We start from the raw sequence: 20,876 nt of genomic DNA, 5'->3' as shown, positions 1-20,876 counted from the left end.
TTTTTTTTTTGAGACGGAGTCTCACTCTGTCGCCCAGGCTGGAGTGCAGTGGCTCGGTCTTGGCTCACTGCACGCTCTGCCTTCCGAGTTTACACCATTCTCCTCCCTCAGCCTCCCAAGTAGCTGGGACTACAGGCGCCCGTCCCCAGGCCCGGCTAATTTTTTGTATTTTTTAGTAGAGACGGGGTTTCACCACGTTAGCCAGGATGGTCTTGATCTCCTGACCTCGTGATCCGCCCGCCTCAGCCTCCCAAAGTGCTGGGATTACAGGCGTGAGCCACCGTGCCCGGCTCAGGAAAGGCTTTTTATGATTACTTCAGGTGCTGGGTTATAGATGAGAGGACTAGAAGGAACAGTGTCTGCAAAGGGGCCGTATGTTAATTTTGCAAAACCGATGAGACAAGTAAAGTAACATAGATTAGGTTTCTCGTACAGAGGAGACATTTATTCAAACATCAGTTCCCTTTTTATAACTTGGAGAAAATCCAAGCCCCTGAGCTAGTTTAGAAGGCCTTTCTTGACTCTGTCTCTTGTGAGGGAAGAAGTTACAGAGAACCATTAATCGTTTTTGTCAAGGGAGTGGCATGGTAATAATCTGCCTGTTAGATCTTCCTGGCCACCTCCGCGTCCATTGTGGGGAATAAAGGAGAGAGGATGAAGCTAGAGATAGCGGGGATCTTTAAGGAGTGGGAGCAGAAGCCCATGTGAAAGAGAAAAGTGCCTAAATTAGGACATTGTCTGTGGGGATGAGTAGAATAAATACTGAGAGATATAAGGTTGAATGGACAGGACTCAGGGACCAATTGGATTGTTGGGGGGAGAATGAGGAAATGAGGATGCTTCCCAGATTTCATCTGAGTTCTGGGGCAGTGTCCTTCTTCTGGGCAGAGATTGGAAACCAGGAAAGGTGAACTGATGTGCAGGTCCTGGCATGGAAAGACACAGTTGTGTGGTGGGGCAGAGAACTCATGATCAGGGGTCCTAAGGACAGGCTTCTGGTCCTGGTTCTGTCACTGCTTCTCTTTGTCTTTGGACCAATCATAAGGGTGTTGTGGGGCTGGGCCCAGACTCCCACTCCTCTGAGAGGATCCCTCCAGTTCTGATGCTCAGGGAGCCAGTGTTTGTCCTTGGAGGTCTCCTCTTGAGAGAGGGCATAGGGCTGTTGTCTAGTATGAACAGGAACACAGATGGACCCATGGGAAGGATCGGCCAAGGTGTTAGAAGGTGGACGAGACAAAAAGCCAAGCACAATGAGTCCTCAGTGTAGCAAATAGAAAACAGCAGACAAAAAGCAAAAACGGCGAGGGAGGTAATTAAGAGATTCTTCTCCTTTGGTGGAATACATTATTTCTCTAGGATTCCATTTTATATTTGAAGAATCATAGACATAATGTAGTTGGTGGTCCTTCTGAACTCTTCCATGCTACAAAACAAACTTCTGTCTTTGGTAGCTTGAGTAGTAGAAGTGTCATGCAGTGGAAAGAGCAGTGGCTTTGGAACCATGGAGACCTAGATATGAACCCTGGCTTAGTCTCTGTAGACTTCCTGTTTCTTGTCGTGAAAATGAGGTGATGGCAGCCACTTTGAGGGATTATTTTGAGGATCTGTAATATTGTATGTGTAGCATAGTGGTTTATGCATCGTAAATGCCAGTTATTTAGGACCTATTATTAAAATATAACAAGGGTATATGACCAAGAATCCATTTGTGTTGAATCTCCTGTCTTATCAAAACCAAAAATTGAAGCTATTTCAGGAAGACAGTTCTAATTTTGGAGTTTCCAGAGAAAGGGATCTCAAGATCTCATTACGATGTTAGCAACCCGCAAGTGAAAAGAAATTCTTACATCCCATTGTGGTGATTTTCAATATGTTCACAAATTCTTTGATACTCTGACCTTCTCAAGAGGAGGGGTTTAATTCTTTTCTCCTTGAGTGTGGACTGAACTTAGTGACTTGCTTGTGGAGAGTAGAATATGGCAGAAGTGATAGTGTGCGACTTCTCAGACTAGGTCATAAAAAGCATCGTAGTTTCCGCTTTGCCAGCTCTTTCTTGGATCGCCCACTCTGACAAAGCCAGCTACCACGTCAGGAGGACACTCAAGCATCCATATGCAGAGAGCTGTGTGGTGAGGAGCTGAGGCCTCCTTCGAACAGCCATGTGATAAACCACCTTGGAAGCAGGTCCTCTGAGCTCCAGTCACATCCTCAACCAAGTGTGCAAACTTGTGAGGCACTCTAAGCTGCTCAGATCTATGTGAGATCATAAATGTTGTTGGTTTAAAATGCTAAATTTTGGGCTAATTTGCTATATAGCAATACATCATTAGTACATAAGTCTAAATTCTCCATGGTCTGTATTAAATGCATTCTGTAACCCACTTCTTAAACAGTGTCTTGGTCACTAAAATTATTTAAACATATTGCTTATGGTCATATAATATCAATATTGAGATATTCCTCAGCTATTTCTTCTCTGTGTAAGATAATTCTTTTTTCTTACATTTGTTTTATACTTTTTGTTTAATGTAGATATCAGTGTATTTCACATTTGTTTAACAAGTGATTTATCTTGCTGTGAGTCTTTGCAAGTCATGTTAAATTCTTTCTGAACAAGTAAGACAAATACATTTAAAATTCTATTTTAGTTGCTCCTTTAGTTCTTTTTCTTTTTTTTTCGAGACAGGGTCTCACTTTGTCATCCAGGCTGGAGTGCATTTTTTTTAGAGAAGGGGGTCTCACTATGTTGCCTTGGCTGGTCTTGAACTCCTGGCTTAAGTGATCCTCCTGCCTCGGCCTCCCAAAGTGTTGGTATTACAGGCATGAGCCACTGTGCCTGGCTAGTTGCCTTCATGATGCATCTCTGAGGCATCTCCAGACCCCACAAAGGGTAGAGCCAGGTGAGATGGGTTGTCATACTCCATCTGTGCTATTAAGTAGCCACTAGCTACATATAGCTACTTAATTAATTGAAAATAAGTAAAATTAATGTTCATTTCCTTAGTTGCATTAGCCATATTTTTTAATTTTTAATTTTTTTTTTTTTGAGACAGAGTTTCGCTCTTGTTACCCAGGTTGGAGTGCAATGGCGCGATCTCGACTCACTGCAATCTTCGCCTCCTGGGTTCAAGTGAGTCACTTGCCTCAGTTTCCTGAGTAGCTGGGATTACAGGCATGCGCCACTGCACGTGGCTAATTTTGTATTTTTAATAGAGATGGGGTTTCTCCATGTTGGTCAGGCTGGTCTGAAACTCCTGACCTCAGGTGATCCGCCTGCCGCGACCTCCCAAAGTGCTGGGATTACAGGCATAAGCCACCGTGCCCAGCTCCTTATTATTATTTTTTTAGAGATAGAGTCTCACTCTGTTGCCCAAGCTGGTGTGCAGTGCCACGATCATAGTTCACTACATCCTCGACTTCCTGGGCTCAAGCAATCCTCCTGCCTCCTTCCCCAGTAGCTGGGACTACAGGTGTACACCACCATGCCCAGCTAATTTTTTTTGTTTATTTTTTGTAGAGATGAGGTCTCAGTATTTGCCCACGCTGACATTAGCCATATTTTAAGTGCTCAGTGGCCACATGTGATTGTGACAGCACAGATAGAGAATATTTCTATCATCACAGAAAGTTCTGGAAATAGTGCTCTTCTGTAATATGTTTTCTTATTAGAGAATAGTAGGGGGAGACTGTGTTCTGATTCTTGAGTATTCTTGAAATAATGGAACATTTGGATACTGCTTTCTATAAATTCATCTCATATTTAAACTGATAACCTCATTGTTCGTCCAGTTGATAAGCTTCTTTTTCTTTTTGAGACGGAGTCTTGCTCTGTCACCCAGGCTGGAGTACAGTGGCGCAATCTTGGCTCACTGCAAGCTCCGCCTCCCAGGTTCACGCCATTCTCCTACCTCAGCCTCCCAAGTAGCTGGGACTACAGGCACCCACCACCATGCCCGGCGGGCTCTACTACTGTACTAAAATTTTAATATTTTAGTAGAGACGGGGTTTCACTGTGTTAGTCAGGATGGTCTCAATCTCCTGACCTCGTGATCCACCCGCCTCGGCCTCCCAAAGTGCTGGGATTACAGGTGTGAGCCACCCCAGCCAAGCTCTTGAGTAAAGTGGGCACCTCATATTCACTGTATGCCTGGCATCTAGCATGCAGTTAAGAGTGGCAGACTCTTAACAGTTTCTTGTGGAGTTGCTATTTCTATAAGTTATTACTCATTGTGCTTGCTTGGTCTTTTTCTTAGTCATGTAGACAGTAATTTTTTTTTTTCAGCTTCTATCCGTATAGCTCATTTTTTTCTCTTTAATCTGCTTAGACAAAATGAGGTTTTTGTTGGTGTTTAATTTAAAATTAAACAATAAATTCAGGCCAAAAGATCTTTAAAAAAAAAAAAATGAAAAGGCAAGGCCTGGACTTAGAGAAGTATTTAAAATATATATGATAAAGAAGTTGTTTTAGAATGTATAAAGTACTCCTACAACTCAATAAAAAAGACTCCTACAACTCAATTTAAAAATAGGGCAAAATTTTTTTTTTTGAAGAAATATAAAGGCCAATAAGCTTATGATAAAGTGCTCCCAATCGTGAATCATCAGGGAAATGGCAGTTAAAACTGCAGTGAGCGACTACTGCACACCGTTTCGGACGGCTATTACCCAAAAAATGGAAAAGAACAAGTATTGTTGAGGATGTGGGGAAGTGGGAACCCTTGTGTGTTGCTAGTGGACATGCAAAATGGTGCTGCCACTATGGAAAATAGTGGGTCCTCAAAAAGCTAAACATGGAATATGACCAAACAGTTTTACTCTTAGGTATATGCCTGAAGAAAATGAAAAAGGACAAATATTGTATGATTCTGCGTTTATGAAATACCTAGAAGAGACAAACTTGTAGAGACAAAGTAGATTAGAGGTTACTAGGATTTGGAGAGAGGGAAATGGGGAGTTATTGCTTCGTGTTGACAGAGTTTCTATTTGGGTGTTAAAAAAATTTTGGAAGTAGAGGTGATAGTTGTACAACATTGTGAATATAATTAAAGCCACTGAACTGTAGACTTAAAATGAGCAAAATGGCAAATTTTATGTTTTATATATGTATTTTACCACAGTTAAAAAAATTAATAGGCCGGGCGCGGTGGCTCAAGCCTGTAATCCCAGCACTTTGGGAGGCCGAGATGGGCGGATCACGAGGTCAGGAGATCGAGACCATCCTGGCTAACACGGTGAAACCCCATCTCTACTAAAAAATACAAAAAACTAGCCGGGTGAGGTGGTGGGCGCCTGTAGTCCCAGCTACTCCGGAGGCTGAGGCAGGAGAATGGCGTAAACCCGGGAGGCGGAGCTTGCAGTGAGCTGAGGTCCGGCCACTGCATTCCAGCCTGGGCGAAAGAGCGAGACTCCGTCTCAAAAAAAAAAAAAAAAAATTAATAATGCAATGTACCAAAATCTGTTTAATTGTACACTTTAAGTGGGTGACTTGTGTGCCACGTGAACCCTATTTCAATAGTGCTGTTATGAACAAAAGCATAAGAAGATACCTCTGTATCGCTATTACAACGGCTACAATGAAAATGACTGACACTGAATTTTGGTGGGCATGTGAAGTTATATATTTATGATTTTTAAAAAGTCACATTGTTTGGAGTGGAGGGGAGGTGTTTAAAATGTGAACTCCTCCTTCACTGCTATTTTTGTTTCATAATAAAATAGCCTTTTATGTATCTTTTTCCCTACTCAGTAGTGCCTTTCTTGAAGGGAGGGACTTTATGGTGTTTCTTAGCAGGATTCCTGGCCCATTTTGGGTACTCTGTAAATGTTGAACTGAACTAAGTAGAGCAATGAGGAGCCAGTACCTCCAGTGAGCCAATCAGTAATTACTCAGATTACTAAAATGCTATTGATTAGTTTACCATGTAATTCATTCATTGAATCACACCACACATGATATATGTGAGATTTGTACTTAGTGCTGCAGCTGCGATTGATATGATAAAATGAACTATGTGTAGCTTACTTTGAACTACTAACATAGGAGTAGCTCTAATGCTATTAAGTTATTAAATTTAATAAATTTGTAATTTGTTAAAAATGTATATTTGTAATTTATATTTACAAAATAAATTTGTAAATTTGTAAATATAAATGCCTTAAGCCTTCATCCTTTGCTTATACACACTCCCCGTTTTCCCTCAAGGTTGAATTATCATTTCACTTCCTTTTGAAAGCTGTTTCTGACCTCCCCTGTATTCCCTTGACACTCTGTGCTTACCTCTTACAAAGAACTTCACATGGAGTGTTACAATCACTTAATTACCTACCAGTCTCACTAGAGTGAGAGCAGTCCGAGGGCAGGATTCTTATTTACCTCTGTTTTCAGTACCAACTTTCAGACCTGCCACACAGTGAGCATTCAATACTATTTTTGTTGTTTTCTTGAACACCTAATTTTCTTGAGCCATGAGAGAGAAAATGAGAGCATAGAAGAAAGACTTTAATTAGGAGGTGACGGGAAAGGTTAACTATGACAGATGACTGATTTCAAGGGGTAAAAAATGACTTGGTATTGTTACTTGCTTGTATAAATATGTTGACTAACCTTCATAAAGAAAGTGAATAGATGAAGCACTTTAGAGGTCAACATACCACAGAAGTAAAAAATAAACCTATCCGTCTGTGTATTTACACGCACGTGGGTTTTCCCCGGACATTACTGAACCTCCAGCCAGCAAGTGTCTTTAACTGCACCAAAACACACAAAAACCCAAAAAACAAAAACCCACACGAATCATCAGCTTGGCTAAGGATGCCATATGGCGTTTTGACTCAACCATGATTCAGCTCAACTTTGTTGAGAGAGAACATCAATTAAGTTACACTATAAAAAGCACATTTTAGAGTGTGATGGCAATTTCCTTTATTTTTACCTATGCCATGAGCTGGAATGCCACATGGAATTGTTTGGTAAGGTGTTCTGACTCAGTTTCAAAATACAGAAGTGGTCAGTGTGAGCCACGTCTTGCATTCAATTATCTTAAATGCATGAAGTAGACAGGAAAGAGTTTGAGCCAGCCAATCAAAATAAATAAGGTTAGGATTGTGACCACCAGTACCCTCAGAGCAGAGTTTCTCAGCTCTTTCATTCTTCCAGTCTTTTGTAGTGGTCACTGGACCCAAGGGCTTGGTCACTGGACTGTGGGCAAGGACACTCAAAAGCAAAGGAATGGTGGGACTACCGCTAGGGCGCCCTGGGCCCTCTGATGGCCACAAGCTTAGAGAAGTTATTAGACTTAAAAAGATGATCTATAAATGAGGGATACTCTTTCATGATAGCTGTTGAGGAGTTTGTGTACTGCTTAGAACAGTCCCTGGCACCTAACAGACACAGTTTAAGTGTTAGCATTATCGTTGTTGGTGTCATTGTCATCATCATCATCAATGAGAATATTATAAAACTATGAAAAGACATTTAAAAAGACTTAAATGGTAAGATACACCATTGTATTATAGGAAACCTCAATGACAAAGACATCAATACTTCCTAAATTGACGTGTGGATTCAATGCCATTCATAATAAAACTGCAGCAGGGTTTTTGCTAGAAATTCACAAACTGATTTTCTAAGTTATATGAGAAACTCCTAGGTTTTCTCTTACTCTCTGAACTCTCATCCCTTTAAGGAGTGCAGTGGTGCTATCACAGTGCCACCATGCCCCACTAATTAAAAAAATTTTTTGGCCGGGCGCGGTGGCTCAAGCCTGTAATCCCAGCACTTTGGTGGAGGCCGAGACGGGGGATCAGAAGGTCAGGGAGATGGAGGGACCATCCTGCTAACACGGTGAAACCCCCGTCTCTACTAAAAAAATACAAAAAGCTTAGCCGGGGATTTGGTGGCGGGCGCCTGGTAGTCACAGGTACTCGGGAGGCTGAGGCAGGAGAATGGTGTAAACCCGGGAGGCGGAGCTTGCAGTGAGCTTGAGGATCCAGCCACCGCACTCCAGCCCGGGCGACAGAGCAAGACTCCGTCCCCAAAAAAAAAAAAAAAAAAAAAAAAAAATTTTTTTTGTAAAGATATTAGGTTTCACTATGTTTCCCAGGCTGGTCTGCTGGTCTTGAACTCCTGGGCTCAAGCGATCTTCCACCTCAGCCTCCCATAGTGTTGAGATTACAGGTGTGAGCCACTGTGCCTGACACCTTTAAAGGTTTTTACATGAATCCTTTTCTGACTCCCCAGTTCTTAAGATCCTTTTCTGTGCCCTCAGCAAAATTCCCTGTATCCTGAACTTCTGTGAACACCCATTCATCTTCTTGATCTAAATGAAATATGACTCTGAGGACATGCCTTTCCAAGGGTTCTTGAAAGTGGCAGGCTGTTTTCTGTCCTGCACTCAGTGTAATGCTTGGCTCAAAGGTACGGTAGTTCACCGTGATTGTCATTGCTGCTTTCAGACCTTTTTTCCTCCATAGACCACTCCAACTTTTAATCTCATGACATCAAGGTATCACTTGTTCAATCACTATTGTAGTTAAGAGACCTGTGGGTCAGTCTACCTCATTCCTTGAAGAGTTTAGCCCTGGGTTCACTTTTCACTCTTACTTCTCCTGTCTTAAATCTCAGTTATTTCATTGTTTACATTGATTATTTTCATTATCCTGACCTCGAATTTCTTTGACTTTCTCTCAGTGAGCTTGACTTCCATTCCATCTCAGCCACCCACTGCCATACCTTACTTAGACTTTATCCATAACTGTAGCTGCCTTCTCCCACAATCTCAAGAGTCCCAATCCCTGTTTTATCTTTTCTTTAGGGCCCCTGCTCCATCAAGTCTTTAACCTCACCAGGACCTACAATCTTTTGACCCTATTTCCTATTTATTACCCCTTTTGTTCTTCATTCCCCTTCTTAATGTTCGCATTCCCATCTTGATCTGGCTTAGATCCATGGATGAGTAATAAGCATTTCTTTCTTTATGTACATCCTCAACTCCCCTGCCTCCTCTCTAAACTTTGTTATGTTTGCCTGGTAAAACTCCAGCTCTGGTCAAATCCAACTTGTTTCCTTTGTGCCAGCACCCAAATAGCTGAACACAGCTAGAGAAAAACTTACAGCCGTGCAGACTGCTCTCACTTTAACTTGCTGATGACTCACTAAGGTGGCCCGTAGTGCTACCTGTCAGTCCCGATGTTTGCCCTGGTCCCTTGACTCTCCTGCTCCCTGAGTCAGATATTTCATGCCCCACTCTCTTCAAACCTCTATCCCCTCATCCTCACTCTCAGCTATTTCCTGAAAAAGAGGAGCAACTAGCAGATAATTTCCAGGAACTCTCATCACCCTCTCTGCCCGCCTACTTGTATCTGCCCGTAACCTGCCTTTGCTTCTGTTCTGAGGATGAGCGGTCTTGCTCTGAATATAAGCTCCCCTTGGGTTTGCACTAAATTCCATTGCCTTTTGCACATATTGCTCCAGCAGTCTTCTTCCCCCCACCGCCGTAGAAATAATCAGTTTTACCCTTTCTATTGGATTGCACTCATCAGTTTATAGATCTGCTGTAACTTTTCCCATCCTAAGAAAAATCTCTCCCTCCATTTCCCTGAGTGATAATCCTTCCCGGATCTCAGAATTCAGTCCTCAGACCGCTTCTTTTTTCTGCCTATATTTACTCTCACAGTATTCTCACTCAATCTTGTGGCTTTAATAACTTCCGTTTGCTGGTGACTAACATTTTTCTTTAGCTGGACTTTTTTTTTTTTTGAGATAGGGTCTTGTTCCGTCATCCAGGCTGGAATGCAGGGGCACGATCTGCAGCCTTGACCTCCCAGGCATAAGCAGTTCTCCTGTCCCAGCCTCTCTTGTAGCTGAGACCACAGGGATCCACCACCACACCTGGCTATTTAAAAAAATTTTTTTTTGTAGAGATAGGATCTTACCATGTTGCCCAGTCTAGTCTTGAACTCCTGGGCTCAAGGGATCCTCCTGCCTTGGCCTCCCAAAGTGCTGGGATTACAGGCATGAGCCACCACACCCAGCTTAGCTAGACTTCTCTCCTGAATGCTAGACTTGTTTATTCACCTGACTGTTTCACATTCTACTTGTATTTCTCCTGATCCTCTCATCCACCAGATATCCTCAGAGTACTCTTCTTTGTTTCTGCAAACAATAAATACATCTTTCGGTTTATGTCTCAGGCTAAAGTTTTGGTGTCACCCTTCACTCCCCTTTTTTAGACACCTTCATAAGAATCCATCATCAAGTCCTATTGGCTCTATCTTTAAAATATCCAGAATTTGATTTCTATTTACCGTATCTGCTGCTTTCCCTCTGCTCCAAAAACAGCCTCCTAACTGGTCTCCTGCTGTCTTCTCTTTCTCCCTTTAAGAGTAATTCTTTACAAAGCAGCCAAAGAGATCCTTTTAACACGTAAGTCAGATGATGTCACCCCTCTGCTCAGAACTTTCCGTGGGCCGGGTGCTGAGGCCAGGAGTTTGAGACCAGCCTGGCCAACATGGTGAAACCCCATCTCTATTAAAAATACAAAAATTTGCTGGGCATGGTGGCACATGCCTGTAATTCTACCTACTTGGGAGGCTGAGGCATGAGAATCGCTTTAACCTGGGAGGCGGGGGTTGCAGTGAGCTGAGATCCTGCCTGTGCACTCCAGCCTGGGCAACAGAGCAACTCTCAAAAGCAAAACAAAACAAAGAACCTTCCATGGCTTCACATCAGGATAAAAGCCACCGTCCTTCCATGGTCTGCTGTGCCTGTGCAGGGTAGCTCTGTCTGTCTTCTCTCTCCGAGTCTTACTTCTCTTTCTTTTTCTCACTGGGGTTCATTGAAGCCAGCTCTGACTTCCCCGTGACGTGCTCTGTATGCCTTTGCCTCTAGTCCAAGCTCTTCTCCCAGGAGGATGCATAGTTGGCTCCCTCACCTTTTTTGGATCTGTGCTCAAATACTACTTTTAAAATAAGGTTTAAATAATGTCTTATATGCAAAATCTCTCTCTAAGAATATAAAGACATTCTCTGTATATTTTCTTCCAAAGCCTTGCAATTTTGTCTTCCGTATATTCCTAAATCCACCTGGAGTTACTTTTTGGGTAGTGTAAGTGAGGATCCAATTCAGTTTTTTTTCCTTGGAGATTAACAGTTGTTAACAACGCGTCTTCGAGCACAGTCCGTCTTCCCCAGGTGTTTAATGCTGTTGGATGCCATTTACCAAGTTACCATGTATACACAGTTCTGCTCTTGGGCTGTCTATTCTATTCCGGTGGTTGATTTTCTGCCTCTGTGCTAATTTCACCTTTTCTTAGCTTCTCTTTCTTTTCTTTTCATGTTTTTTAGAGGCAAGGTCTTGCTGTGTCACCCAGGCCAGAGTACAGTGTTGTGATAATAACTCACTACAGCCTTGAACGCCTGGGTTCAAGCAGTCCTGCCTCAGGCTCCTGAGTAGCTGGGACTACGAGGCACAGACCGTCAAGCCTAGCTAATTAAAACAAGTGTTTTTTTTTTTTTTTTTGTAGATACAGGGTTTTGCTATGTTAGGCAGATTCTTGAACTCCTGGCTTCTGCCTCTCAAAGCACTGGAATTATAGGCATGAACCACTGTGCCTGGCCTTCTTAGTTCCTTTCATTTAGCACAGTGCATTTGTTCTGATGAAAGATGAATTTTGAATGTGATGAGGACGGTGGGAAAGAGGAAGTGTGTGGTTTTTGAGGAGTGGGGAGAGGACTGGTATGTTTGGAGCCCTTTAAAGCAGGGGTTGCCAAACTATGGCCAGATCTGGCCCACTACCTGTTTGTTTTATGACCCACGAGTTTAGAATGGTTTTTTACATTTTTAAATGGTTGGGGAAATAATAAAATTTCATGACACATGAAAATTATATGAATTTAAAATTTTAGTTTGCACAAACAGAGTTTCATTAGACCCCAGCCATGTTCACTTGTTTAGGTGTTTCCCGTGGCTGTGTTTGTGCACTGGGGGAGTCGAGAGTGTGACAGAGGCTGTTTGGCCATCAGAGCTGGAAATACTCACTTTCTGACCCTTTACGGAAGAAGTTTGTGACCCTGAAAAATGGATTGGTCTGAATTGTCAGGACAGCTTCAGAATCCTGGATGTGACAGAAGAGGAGAGAAGAGTATAAAAAGAAGTTTGAGTTCTGCACAGATTTCAAAATTTTACCTTAGGCTGTTTGTGGCAGGAGATACAAATGTTTTTATTTTCTGTTGTTGTTCAATCCTGCCCAGTCAAATCAGCAAGATTTATGGTTTTAAATAACAACCAGTGGTTGTTATTTTAATCTCTGAACTTGTGAGTATTTTAATAGTTTTTCTCACTGTCAGTTGTTAAACTACTCTAAACCACATATGCCAGTTTTTAAGTAAATCTAAGGTATTAGAATAAATCTTTTAACAAGTATGAAGGTCTTAGTTGTAGCATTACAATCACTAGCATGTAGCTTTTTTTTTTTCAGTAGGAGGCCCCACCTGATGATTTAACTGTAAAATGTGAGTACATACAGTATATTGGACCTATCTAACCTGTTACATATAATCACAGGTAGTTTTAATTTTACTCAAACAGGACTTGCCAAGATTAAACCCTATAGATCTGTTCAAACTTGAAGGAAATGAAATTCTACCTTCTGTATAATTCTAAGGATTTTTTTTGTTCTGTACTGTAACATTTCATTTATACATTGTCTTCAGGGTATGCATTCCTTTCTAATAGGAATGTCTAATGGTTGAATTTTAATTGTTCTTGTAAGTACTTTCTGCCTTCTGTGAATGAAGTAGTTAAGCTTTTTAAAGTCTCTGTATTTTTTGTTAGTTTGGTTAAAGCAGAAATGACAGCAGTTATTAATAATGTTTGTAATATTGGAGTGATCTTTACTATTTCAGTGAGAGAAGGTAGAGATGTATAGAAGAGTTAAATGCTTTCATAATATTTACTGTTATTGAATAAAAGCCTCTTTGTTGATGTATTATATTGTATAAAAATATGGTGAATAGAAGCTATAGCTATTTATTGTATGACTCTAGAGGAAGAGTTTTACTGCCACCTTTTATAAAAGGAAACAGACATCTAAAACATGTTATTTGCTCTTAAGAAATTTAAACTACAGTTAATTGGGTTACAACTCCTCCGAGACCCGCAAGCATATTCACTGTATCATTTAATGGGAAAGGAGAAATTCGATGTTTGCTTGATAGCAATCATAAAGTATCTACATGATATTCACATCTTAAAATCTGACAAGTTTTTAAGTTTCTGAGTTGAGATTATATGGATTTCTTAATGGGAAAGGGGGGGGTGAGCTGATGCCTCAGTTTCCCCTTCTTTCAGTTGCTGACTCAAAGAGCACTGATTTCACTGCCTGTGTCAGGCCTGATGCCTGGCCCTGAGCACAAGCTCTATAAGTGCTTGGATTACATAGCAAAGCTGTGATGCAGTCAGGGGCCACTTTTGAGTGTGTGAACAGTCTCATCACTGTTTAAAACTTGAACAAATTCAATTAGTGGGTGCCAATTCTGGGCCCTAGAGATATAGAAAAGAATAAGATAGTCTCTATTTTTCAAGGACTTAACAGTCTAGCTGGGGAGATAGGATAAGTAAATATTATTGGATGTGGACAAGTTATTCCAGTCTTATGAACAGAGCTCCAGGGCGACATAGAGGGAGCCTGTCTGTCTGGAAAAGTGGAGGAGTTTCACCAGGTCTGTGAGTTTTCCAAAGGTTTAAAAGGAGACGCAGGCCGGGCGCAGTGGCTCACGCCTGTAATCCCAGCACTTTGGGAGGCCGAGGCAGGCGGATCACGAGGTCAGGAGATTCAGACCAGCCTGGCCAACATGGTGAAACTCTGTCTCTACTAAAATATAAAAAAATTAGCCGGGCGTGGTGGCATGCACTTGTAGTCCCAGCTACTCGGGAGGCTGAGGCAGAATAATCGCTGAACCCGGGAGGCGGAGGTTGCAGTGAGCTGAGATCACGCCACTGCACTCCAGCCTGGGCAACAGAGCAAGACTCCATCTCAAAAAAAAAAAAAAAAAAGGAGATGCAAATTTCTCCCAGGCAGAGGATTGGGAGATTTGGAGAGGACTTTCTTCTGGTGGTGGGATATGTTTGAGCAAAGACAGAAGATTGGCGAAATCGGGAGTTTTTAGGAATCCATGGTGTACAACCTGGGGAGAACATATGACAGTGATCACAGCCCCACATTATTTTTTCTTTATACCGCAAACGCGAATTATTGTGTGCCAAATAGATGCTGTCATGATTACTCTTTAGTCGCTATTAATAGTTATTTGGATTTCAGGAATCTTTTGGTTGGCCTTAGCTCAGTTAAATGCTTTTCATTTCGTTAAAATTATTATAAATGCATGGTGCATATATAACAAATTAACATGTAGCACTGGGGATTATTGACAGCATAGTTTATGAACTTAATATTTATTCTGTGGTCGGGATATCATTTTTCACGTTTTCTTTAAGAATATTGCTTTTCTTCTATCTTGTTTAGTCTGTACCATAGTTTGATTCCAAAGCTTCTGCTGTGCTAGATACCGATTTTGAGTAAAACAGATGTTAAGACTGTGAGGAATGACTTCAGGGAAGACCATTCACAGGGGAAAGAGGGTTCCCATGTGAGAGGCAGACAGCAAAGTGTCAGGTGAAAGAAATAATTCTCGCTGCTTTCTTACAGCTGTAAATACACATACCTAGTCATCTTAGTAGGAAAAGAGAGGCGTCATTGAAGCTTATTCAAGTTGCAGTGCTCTACTTTTATTTGACTGTAATATTAAATAATAAATGGCTTCAAAACTTCATGCAGATGGGGCAGATAGAGGTGATTAGATTTGTTCTTTGTCCTAGAAGTTGTGATCAGCCTTAGCATTCTTCATAGTGTTTTAAACTCCTGGGTATTTTCTTAGCTTATTAGTGTCTACAATATATTTGGTACTCCTTAAAGTTACCTTAAGAGTGTTAGTGAATCGGCTGGGTGTGGTGGCTCACACCTGTAATCCCAGCACTTTGAGAGGCCTGGCCAATATGGTGAAACCCTGTCTCTACTAAAAATACGAAAATCATCTGGGCGTGGTGGCGTGGGAGGCGTGGGTGGCGTGGGAGGCTGAGGCAGAAGAATCACTTGAACCCGGGAGGCGGAGGTTGCAGTGAGCTGAGATTGTGCCACTGCAACTCCAGCCTGGGCGACAGAGCAAAACTCCATCTCAAAAAAAAAAAAAAACAAAAAGTGTTAGTGAATATTCTTCTTATGGCAATGTTGTCACTACAAATGGCTTATATACTGGTTTCATACAGTTTATTGAGGCGGGATTAGTGCTGTACCTTTGAATTTTCATTTTGTAATTTGGTCACTCAGTTGCCGAGACACTGAGTCAGAGTTTCATTATCTACACTCAGAGGGCTGACTGGGGGAGACATAGACAAATTATTGTATGTGCAGTTTCCCAGTTTTTAATTATTTTATACTCTGCCTCTTTCCAAAACCAAATTTGAGATGCCTTAAAAAATAAACACGAGAAAAAGATCAGGGGGGAAATTACGGAGAGTGGAAAAGCCGGATAGAAAAAGTAAGGATTCATATTGTTTGGGTCATAAATTTGACTCCGGACTTAAGAAAGGCCCCAACAGAGAGAAACCGTAATAAATAATGTGAGTTCTATTGTCTGTTCGTAAGATAAAAACACACATCGCTTGGTGTATAAGAAGCCGTGGTACTGAAGTTCAAGAAGAGAAATGTTTCCTGTGGCCCCAGGAAAGGGGCCTCCATAGGTGCATAGGTGTCTTCTGCAGCAACTGAGCAGCACCGTAACCTGGGCAGCTCAGTGTCTGGAGTTCTGAGTGAACATGTGGCTCCCTGCTGGTCTGGCTCAATCCAAGGGTGAAAAGTAGGGCACTGTGAATCTACAGTGAGAGCAAAAGGAGAAAATTCATGTGGTCTGAATCATTTGGCATTTATAGAATCTCTTAAATTGTCCAATGTGGCAACTTTACTTCTAACATTAAAAGAGATTTGCTGTTTCTTTAGGGGATTTATGGAATGAGGAAGTTGGCTTGCATTTAGGTGCCATGTTGCACAAAAAATTCTTATCTTCAGAGCCCTGGAATGATAGCCAGTGCAGGCAGTACTCCTGGCATGAGAGGCACGCAGACTGAGATGCCCAGAGGGCACAGCCACACGTTCATCTTTCTCCCTGGGCATACATTCTTGGTGGAAGAACGGGCACACTTTACATTCTCCCTCCCTCCTTTCTCTCCCATCTATGTAGTTGACTGTGTAGAAGTTTGGTGTGTATGTTGTCAGCCTCACTGTGTCTACAGAGTAGATAAGTATCCTTGTCCTACAGGAATATTGTTTCTTATAACTGAACTTGGGTACATATTGGGTGACAGAGGACCGGACTGTATTCTCTGTCTGGAACATTAAATAAAGATACTGTGTTCTTCTGATGAAGGGCAAATCCATAAGCATGAATAGTCCCTGGAACTGGGATTTGGGTTGTCATGGGTAATAGAAGTACTTAGACCAGAGCGCTTCAGTTGGCTTTGTCGTTCTGCCAGTTATTGGCTGAATGAGTTGGGCAAGTTACTTACCATCTCTACTAACTTCACTTACCTTATCTGTACATGGAGAGGACAGTGTTAGCTTCATAAGGCTATTGCAAAGACTGAGATATGAGATAATACATGAAAAGGGACAAAAACAGTGTCTGCTGCATAGTAAGTGCTCAACATGTGTAGATCTTTTATTTGGTGTTGTAAATTAAGGAGCTAGAACAGATAAGCCTAGCCTACCTCCCCACGATGGTAGATAAAAGCAGTTTTCTGAACAAGACATTTGGAAATCATAATCTTTTTTTCTGGTTTGTGATAATTTTATCCTTTTTCAGAGAAACAGCACCCAGGACTATCTTCCAAAGAGTTCTGGATATCCTAAAGAAATCCTCTCATGCCATTGAGCTTGCCTGCAGAGATCCATCCCAAGTGGAAAACCTGGCTTCCAGTCTGCAGTTAATAACAGAATGCTTCAGGTGTCTTCGCAATGCTTGCATAGAGTGTTCTGTGAACCAGAATTCAATCAGGTAGTTACACATGTACCTTGGATTCTGTTTCTTTGTATATGTGCATGCTGGTTCTGTCATTTGGTTTATCTGTTAGAAGTTGTTTTGGGCTGGGCGAGGTGGCTCATGCCTGTAATGCCAGCATTTTGGGAGGCTGAGGCAGGAGGATTGCTTGAGTCCAGGAGTTCAAGACCAGCCTGGGCAACATGGCGAGACCCTGTCTCTACAAATAAATACAAAAAGTTAGCTGGACATGATGGTGAGCACCTGTAGTCCCAGCTACTCAGGAGGCTGAAGTGGGAGGATTGCTCGGGCCAGGGAGAGGCAGAGGTTGCAGTAAGCTGAGATGATGCCGTTGCTCCAGACTGGGCCACGTTGTGAGACCCTGTCTCAGGAAAAAAAAAAAAATGGCATAGTAGTATCACCCACCGTTACTGCAGGATTGCCCTTTACATCTGCGGGGAGAGGCCCTCTATAGGCCTTGCCATTGGAGTCTCTCTGACTAGTGTATAAAATAATAGAATGTGCTTAACATCAGGGGTTAGATTTCTTGTTTGTTTTTATCACATATTTTGAGGTATTTGGTTTTTCATAGTATTTTGAAGCTGATTTTGAGTCTTTGTTCCTAGATTTTACCTGCCTAAGTTTATATGTAGTTCTTGACCTCAGGTTGTAAACGTTTTAATTCCTTTTAATTATGTTACTCTTGTGTTTGAACAAGAAGCATATTTTGTAAATTTACAAGATGACCTGTCTTTCCTAAAGATCGTGTAAAGTTCCAAGCTCTGTTTCCCCTATTTTATGATGTGCACATTTTTAAAAGTAGTTAAAACATGAGCAGGTGAGCTGTCCAGTGCTCTTCTTTGCTTTTACATGTTACTGTCTCCTCCCAGAACCCAGCATCTTTCTTCTTTGATTTTGTGGAACCTGCTTTTATTAAAATTTTACTTGAAGTCAGAAGCCACAAACAGGATGCTCACTTTCTTTCCTGGACTTGGATGTAGACAGAGCCTCCAGGCTTCCCTGTCACCGCTGTGACGGGTGAGCTTGGGCTGGTCCAGAAGCCATTTGAGGGACTGCCTTCGGTTAGACACATATACCTGAGGCTTTGATATGATTAATGAGATTTTTAACATCAAAGGAGAGAGGGTAAAAAGTAAGTCGTGTAACTTCAATACTAAACCAGACCTGCCATCCGTTTGCAGATAAATGGATAGAAACAATAATAATCTTGATAATAACAGTCAACATTCTAAAACCTAACTAGTTATATGCTAGAAGCATCTGGCCAGAAGGCTAGTTTCTTTTGTCCTTTTCCAGTCAGGAGGTGCTCTAGTGTGATGGAGAAGGAAAGGAGAGCCTTAGAACTGACTTTTGACTGTGGCTGGCAGATATACTTTGTGCTTGGCTAACCTTGGTGGGGAAGGGAGCGAGCATTTGTTGAGCCTGCCTTCGGCGTTGGGCTTTGTCCCAAGTGCTTTGCTTGTAGTATCTTCTTTAATTCTTAGAACAAACTCAAGAAATTTTTCCATTTTTACAAAAGAAGAAACTGTAACTTGGAGAGGTTAAATAACTTGTCTGAGAGTCACTTGTTAAGTGAGAGAGGCTGGGAACATTCTCTCCATATCCAGACATCTGACTGTAAAGCTTAAGCTCAAAAGCAGTCTGCCCTTATACTCAAAAGCAGTTTGGGCCGGGCACAGTGGCTCATGCCTGTAATCCCAGCACTTTGGGAGGCTGAGGTGGGCAGATCACCTGAAGTCAGGAGTTCGAGACCAGCCTGGCCAGCATGGTGAAACTCCATCTCTACTAAAAATAAAAAATTAGCTGGGTGTGGTGGCACACATCTGTAGTCCCAGCTACTCTGGAGGCTGAGGCAGGAGAATTGCTTGAACCAGGAAAGTGGAGGTTGCAGTGAGCCAAGATTGTACCACTGCACTTCAGCCTGGGCAACAGAGTGAGACTCTGTCTCAAAAAAAAAAAAAAAAAAAAAAAAAAATTGCAGTCTACCCTTGCTGTCCTGAGCCTTACACACTGGTCCTGTTGTGGCTGAGTGCTCCATCCTGACCCTGGACAGGTGACTTGGTCTTCCTGAGTATCAGTTTTCTCCTCTGTAAAACTGGGTAAGCAATGTCTTCCAGACAGGCTGGTTATGGGGTGTAAATGAGATTATTTATGTAAATGCCTAATGCAGATTGTGTGCTCAGTAAACTTTAAATGTTTCCTCCTCTGCCTCAGGAACGAATGTACAAGTTTATGTTAATACTTTCTTTCAAAGCAGTCAATTTTATTTTCTTTTTTGAGTAATATATGCAAACTATAAAATTCAAACATTACAAAATAAATTCTATGACAAGTAAGTTATCGGTGGTCTTTTGGTAGGGCCAGCAAAGCAAGAGCTGTGCTGTTTGTGATAAGATCTTTTTGTTGCATGCAACTTATGGTTGGGCTGAAATGAAAAGGAACATTTAAGGGTGTTAATTTTTCTTCCCTACTCCGATTGTGTTACTATTCACTGTTGATTTTTAAAGGAAAATTTCAACCATTTAGGGCAGCAATTTTCAGAAAAGAATTTTCTAGTTAGAAATACAACAAAGATTCTAGTAAAGACTGTGGCCAAGCTTAACTAATGCCAGTATTTCTGAGCCAGTCAAGATGCAGATTGCAACTAGTACCTATTTTTCTGATATTTTATTTTAAGTCGCTAAAGAAAGAGTTAATCAAAAGGTGTGATGCTATTAAGGCCTAGATCTTTTTACATCTTTGGCACTTTGTATGGACTAGGACTGCTTTTGCCAAGAATGCATGGAATGGGGTATAATACAATAAAGCAAAGAATCTGAGTCATGGGAAACTTCAGGAAGTGCTCAAAGAAAACTGTTGAAAGCAGTTGGCTCTGCATATAAATATAACCCCTACTGCTAGGGTTGCTATACTTTTCCTGTAAAGAGCCAGATAATAAATTTAGGCTTTGTAATCTCTATCAGATTTCTCAGCTCTCCCATTATAGTGCAAAAACAGCCATAGACAATATATGAATGAATGAACATGTCTAATTTTGTCTTTTTTTAAAAACTTGCTACAGGAACTTGGATACGATTGGTGTTGCTGTTGATTTGATTCTTCTGTTTCGTGAACTGCGAGTGGAACAGGAAGCTCTGTTGACAGGTAGCATACAATATAATTCATGGGTTATTTATATCTTTATAAAGGGTTCAAAACCAGTACTTTGAGTATTAACATCATTCTTTGGCCGGGCGCGGTGGCTCAAGCCTGTAATCCCAGCACTTTGGGAGGCCGAGACGGGCGGATCACGAGGTCAGGAGATCGAGACCATCCTGGCTAACACGGTGAAACCCCGTCTCTACTAAACATTACAAAAAAAAAAACTAGCCGGGCGAGGTGGCGGGCGCCTGTAGTCCCAGCTACTTGGGAGGCTGAGGCAGGAGAATGGCGGGAACCCAGGAGGCGGAGCTTGCAGTGAGCTGAGATCCGGCCACTGCACCCCAGCCTGGGTGACAGAGCAAGACTCCATCTAAAAAAAAAAAAAAAAACATCATTCTTTGAAACACATGTTCTGTATTTCATGAGATAGGGAAACTTTAATAGTGAAATATTAAAGAATTATAAAGTTGTAACAACTTCCCTTCCTGAATGGCTGAATTTACTTCCTTTCACATTTGTATGTTGAAGTCTGTCTGTTCGAGTTGCTATAACAAAATGCCTTAGGCTGGGTAGTTTATAAACAACAGAAATGTATTGCATACAGGTCTGGAGGATGCAAACTCCAC

The 20,876-nt window shown here is 41.7% G+C and overlaps 1 protein-coding gene across 2 annotated transcripts in view; it reads left to right on the top strand.

Moving 5' to 3' along the window:
- Positions 1-20,876, top strand: part of ATXN10 (ataxin 10) — a 184,870-nt gene that overhangs the window by 2,562 nt on the left and 161,432 nt on the right. For both annotated transcript variants that reach the window (XM_017850797.1, XM_017850798.1), the window contains exons 2-3: positions 16,915-17,106; positions 20,171-20,253. In XM_017850797.1, the coding sequence (XP_017706286.1) occupies positions 16,915-17,106; positions 20,171-20,253 (275 nt within the window). The remainder of the gene's footprint in view (positions 1-16,914; positions 17,107-20,170; positions 20,254-20,876) is intronic.

The sequence above is a fragment of the Rhinopithecus bieti genome, unplaced genomic scaffold (genome assembly GCF_001698545.2).
Source record: "Rhinopithecus bieti isolate Rb0 unplaced genomic scaffold, ASM169854v2 scaffold_32081, whole genome shotgun sequence".
NCBI classification, from domain to species: domain Eukaryota; kingdom Metazoa; phylum Chordata; class Mammalia; order Primates; family Cercopithecidae; genus Rhinopithecus; species Rhinopithecus bieti.
This window is presented reverse-complemented; position numbering and strand designations above follow the sequence as displayed.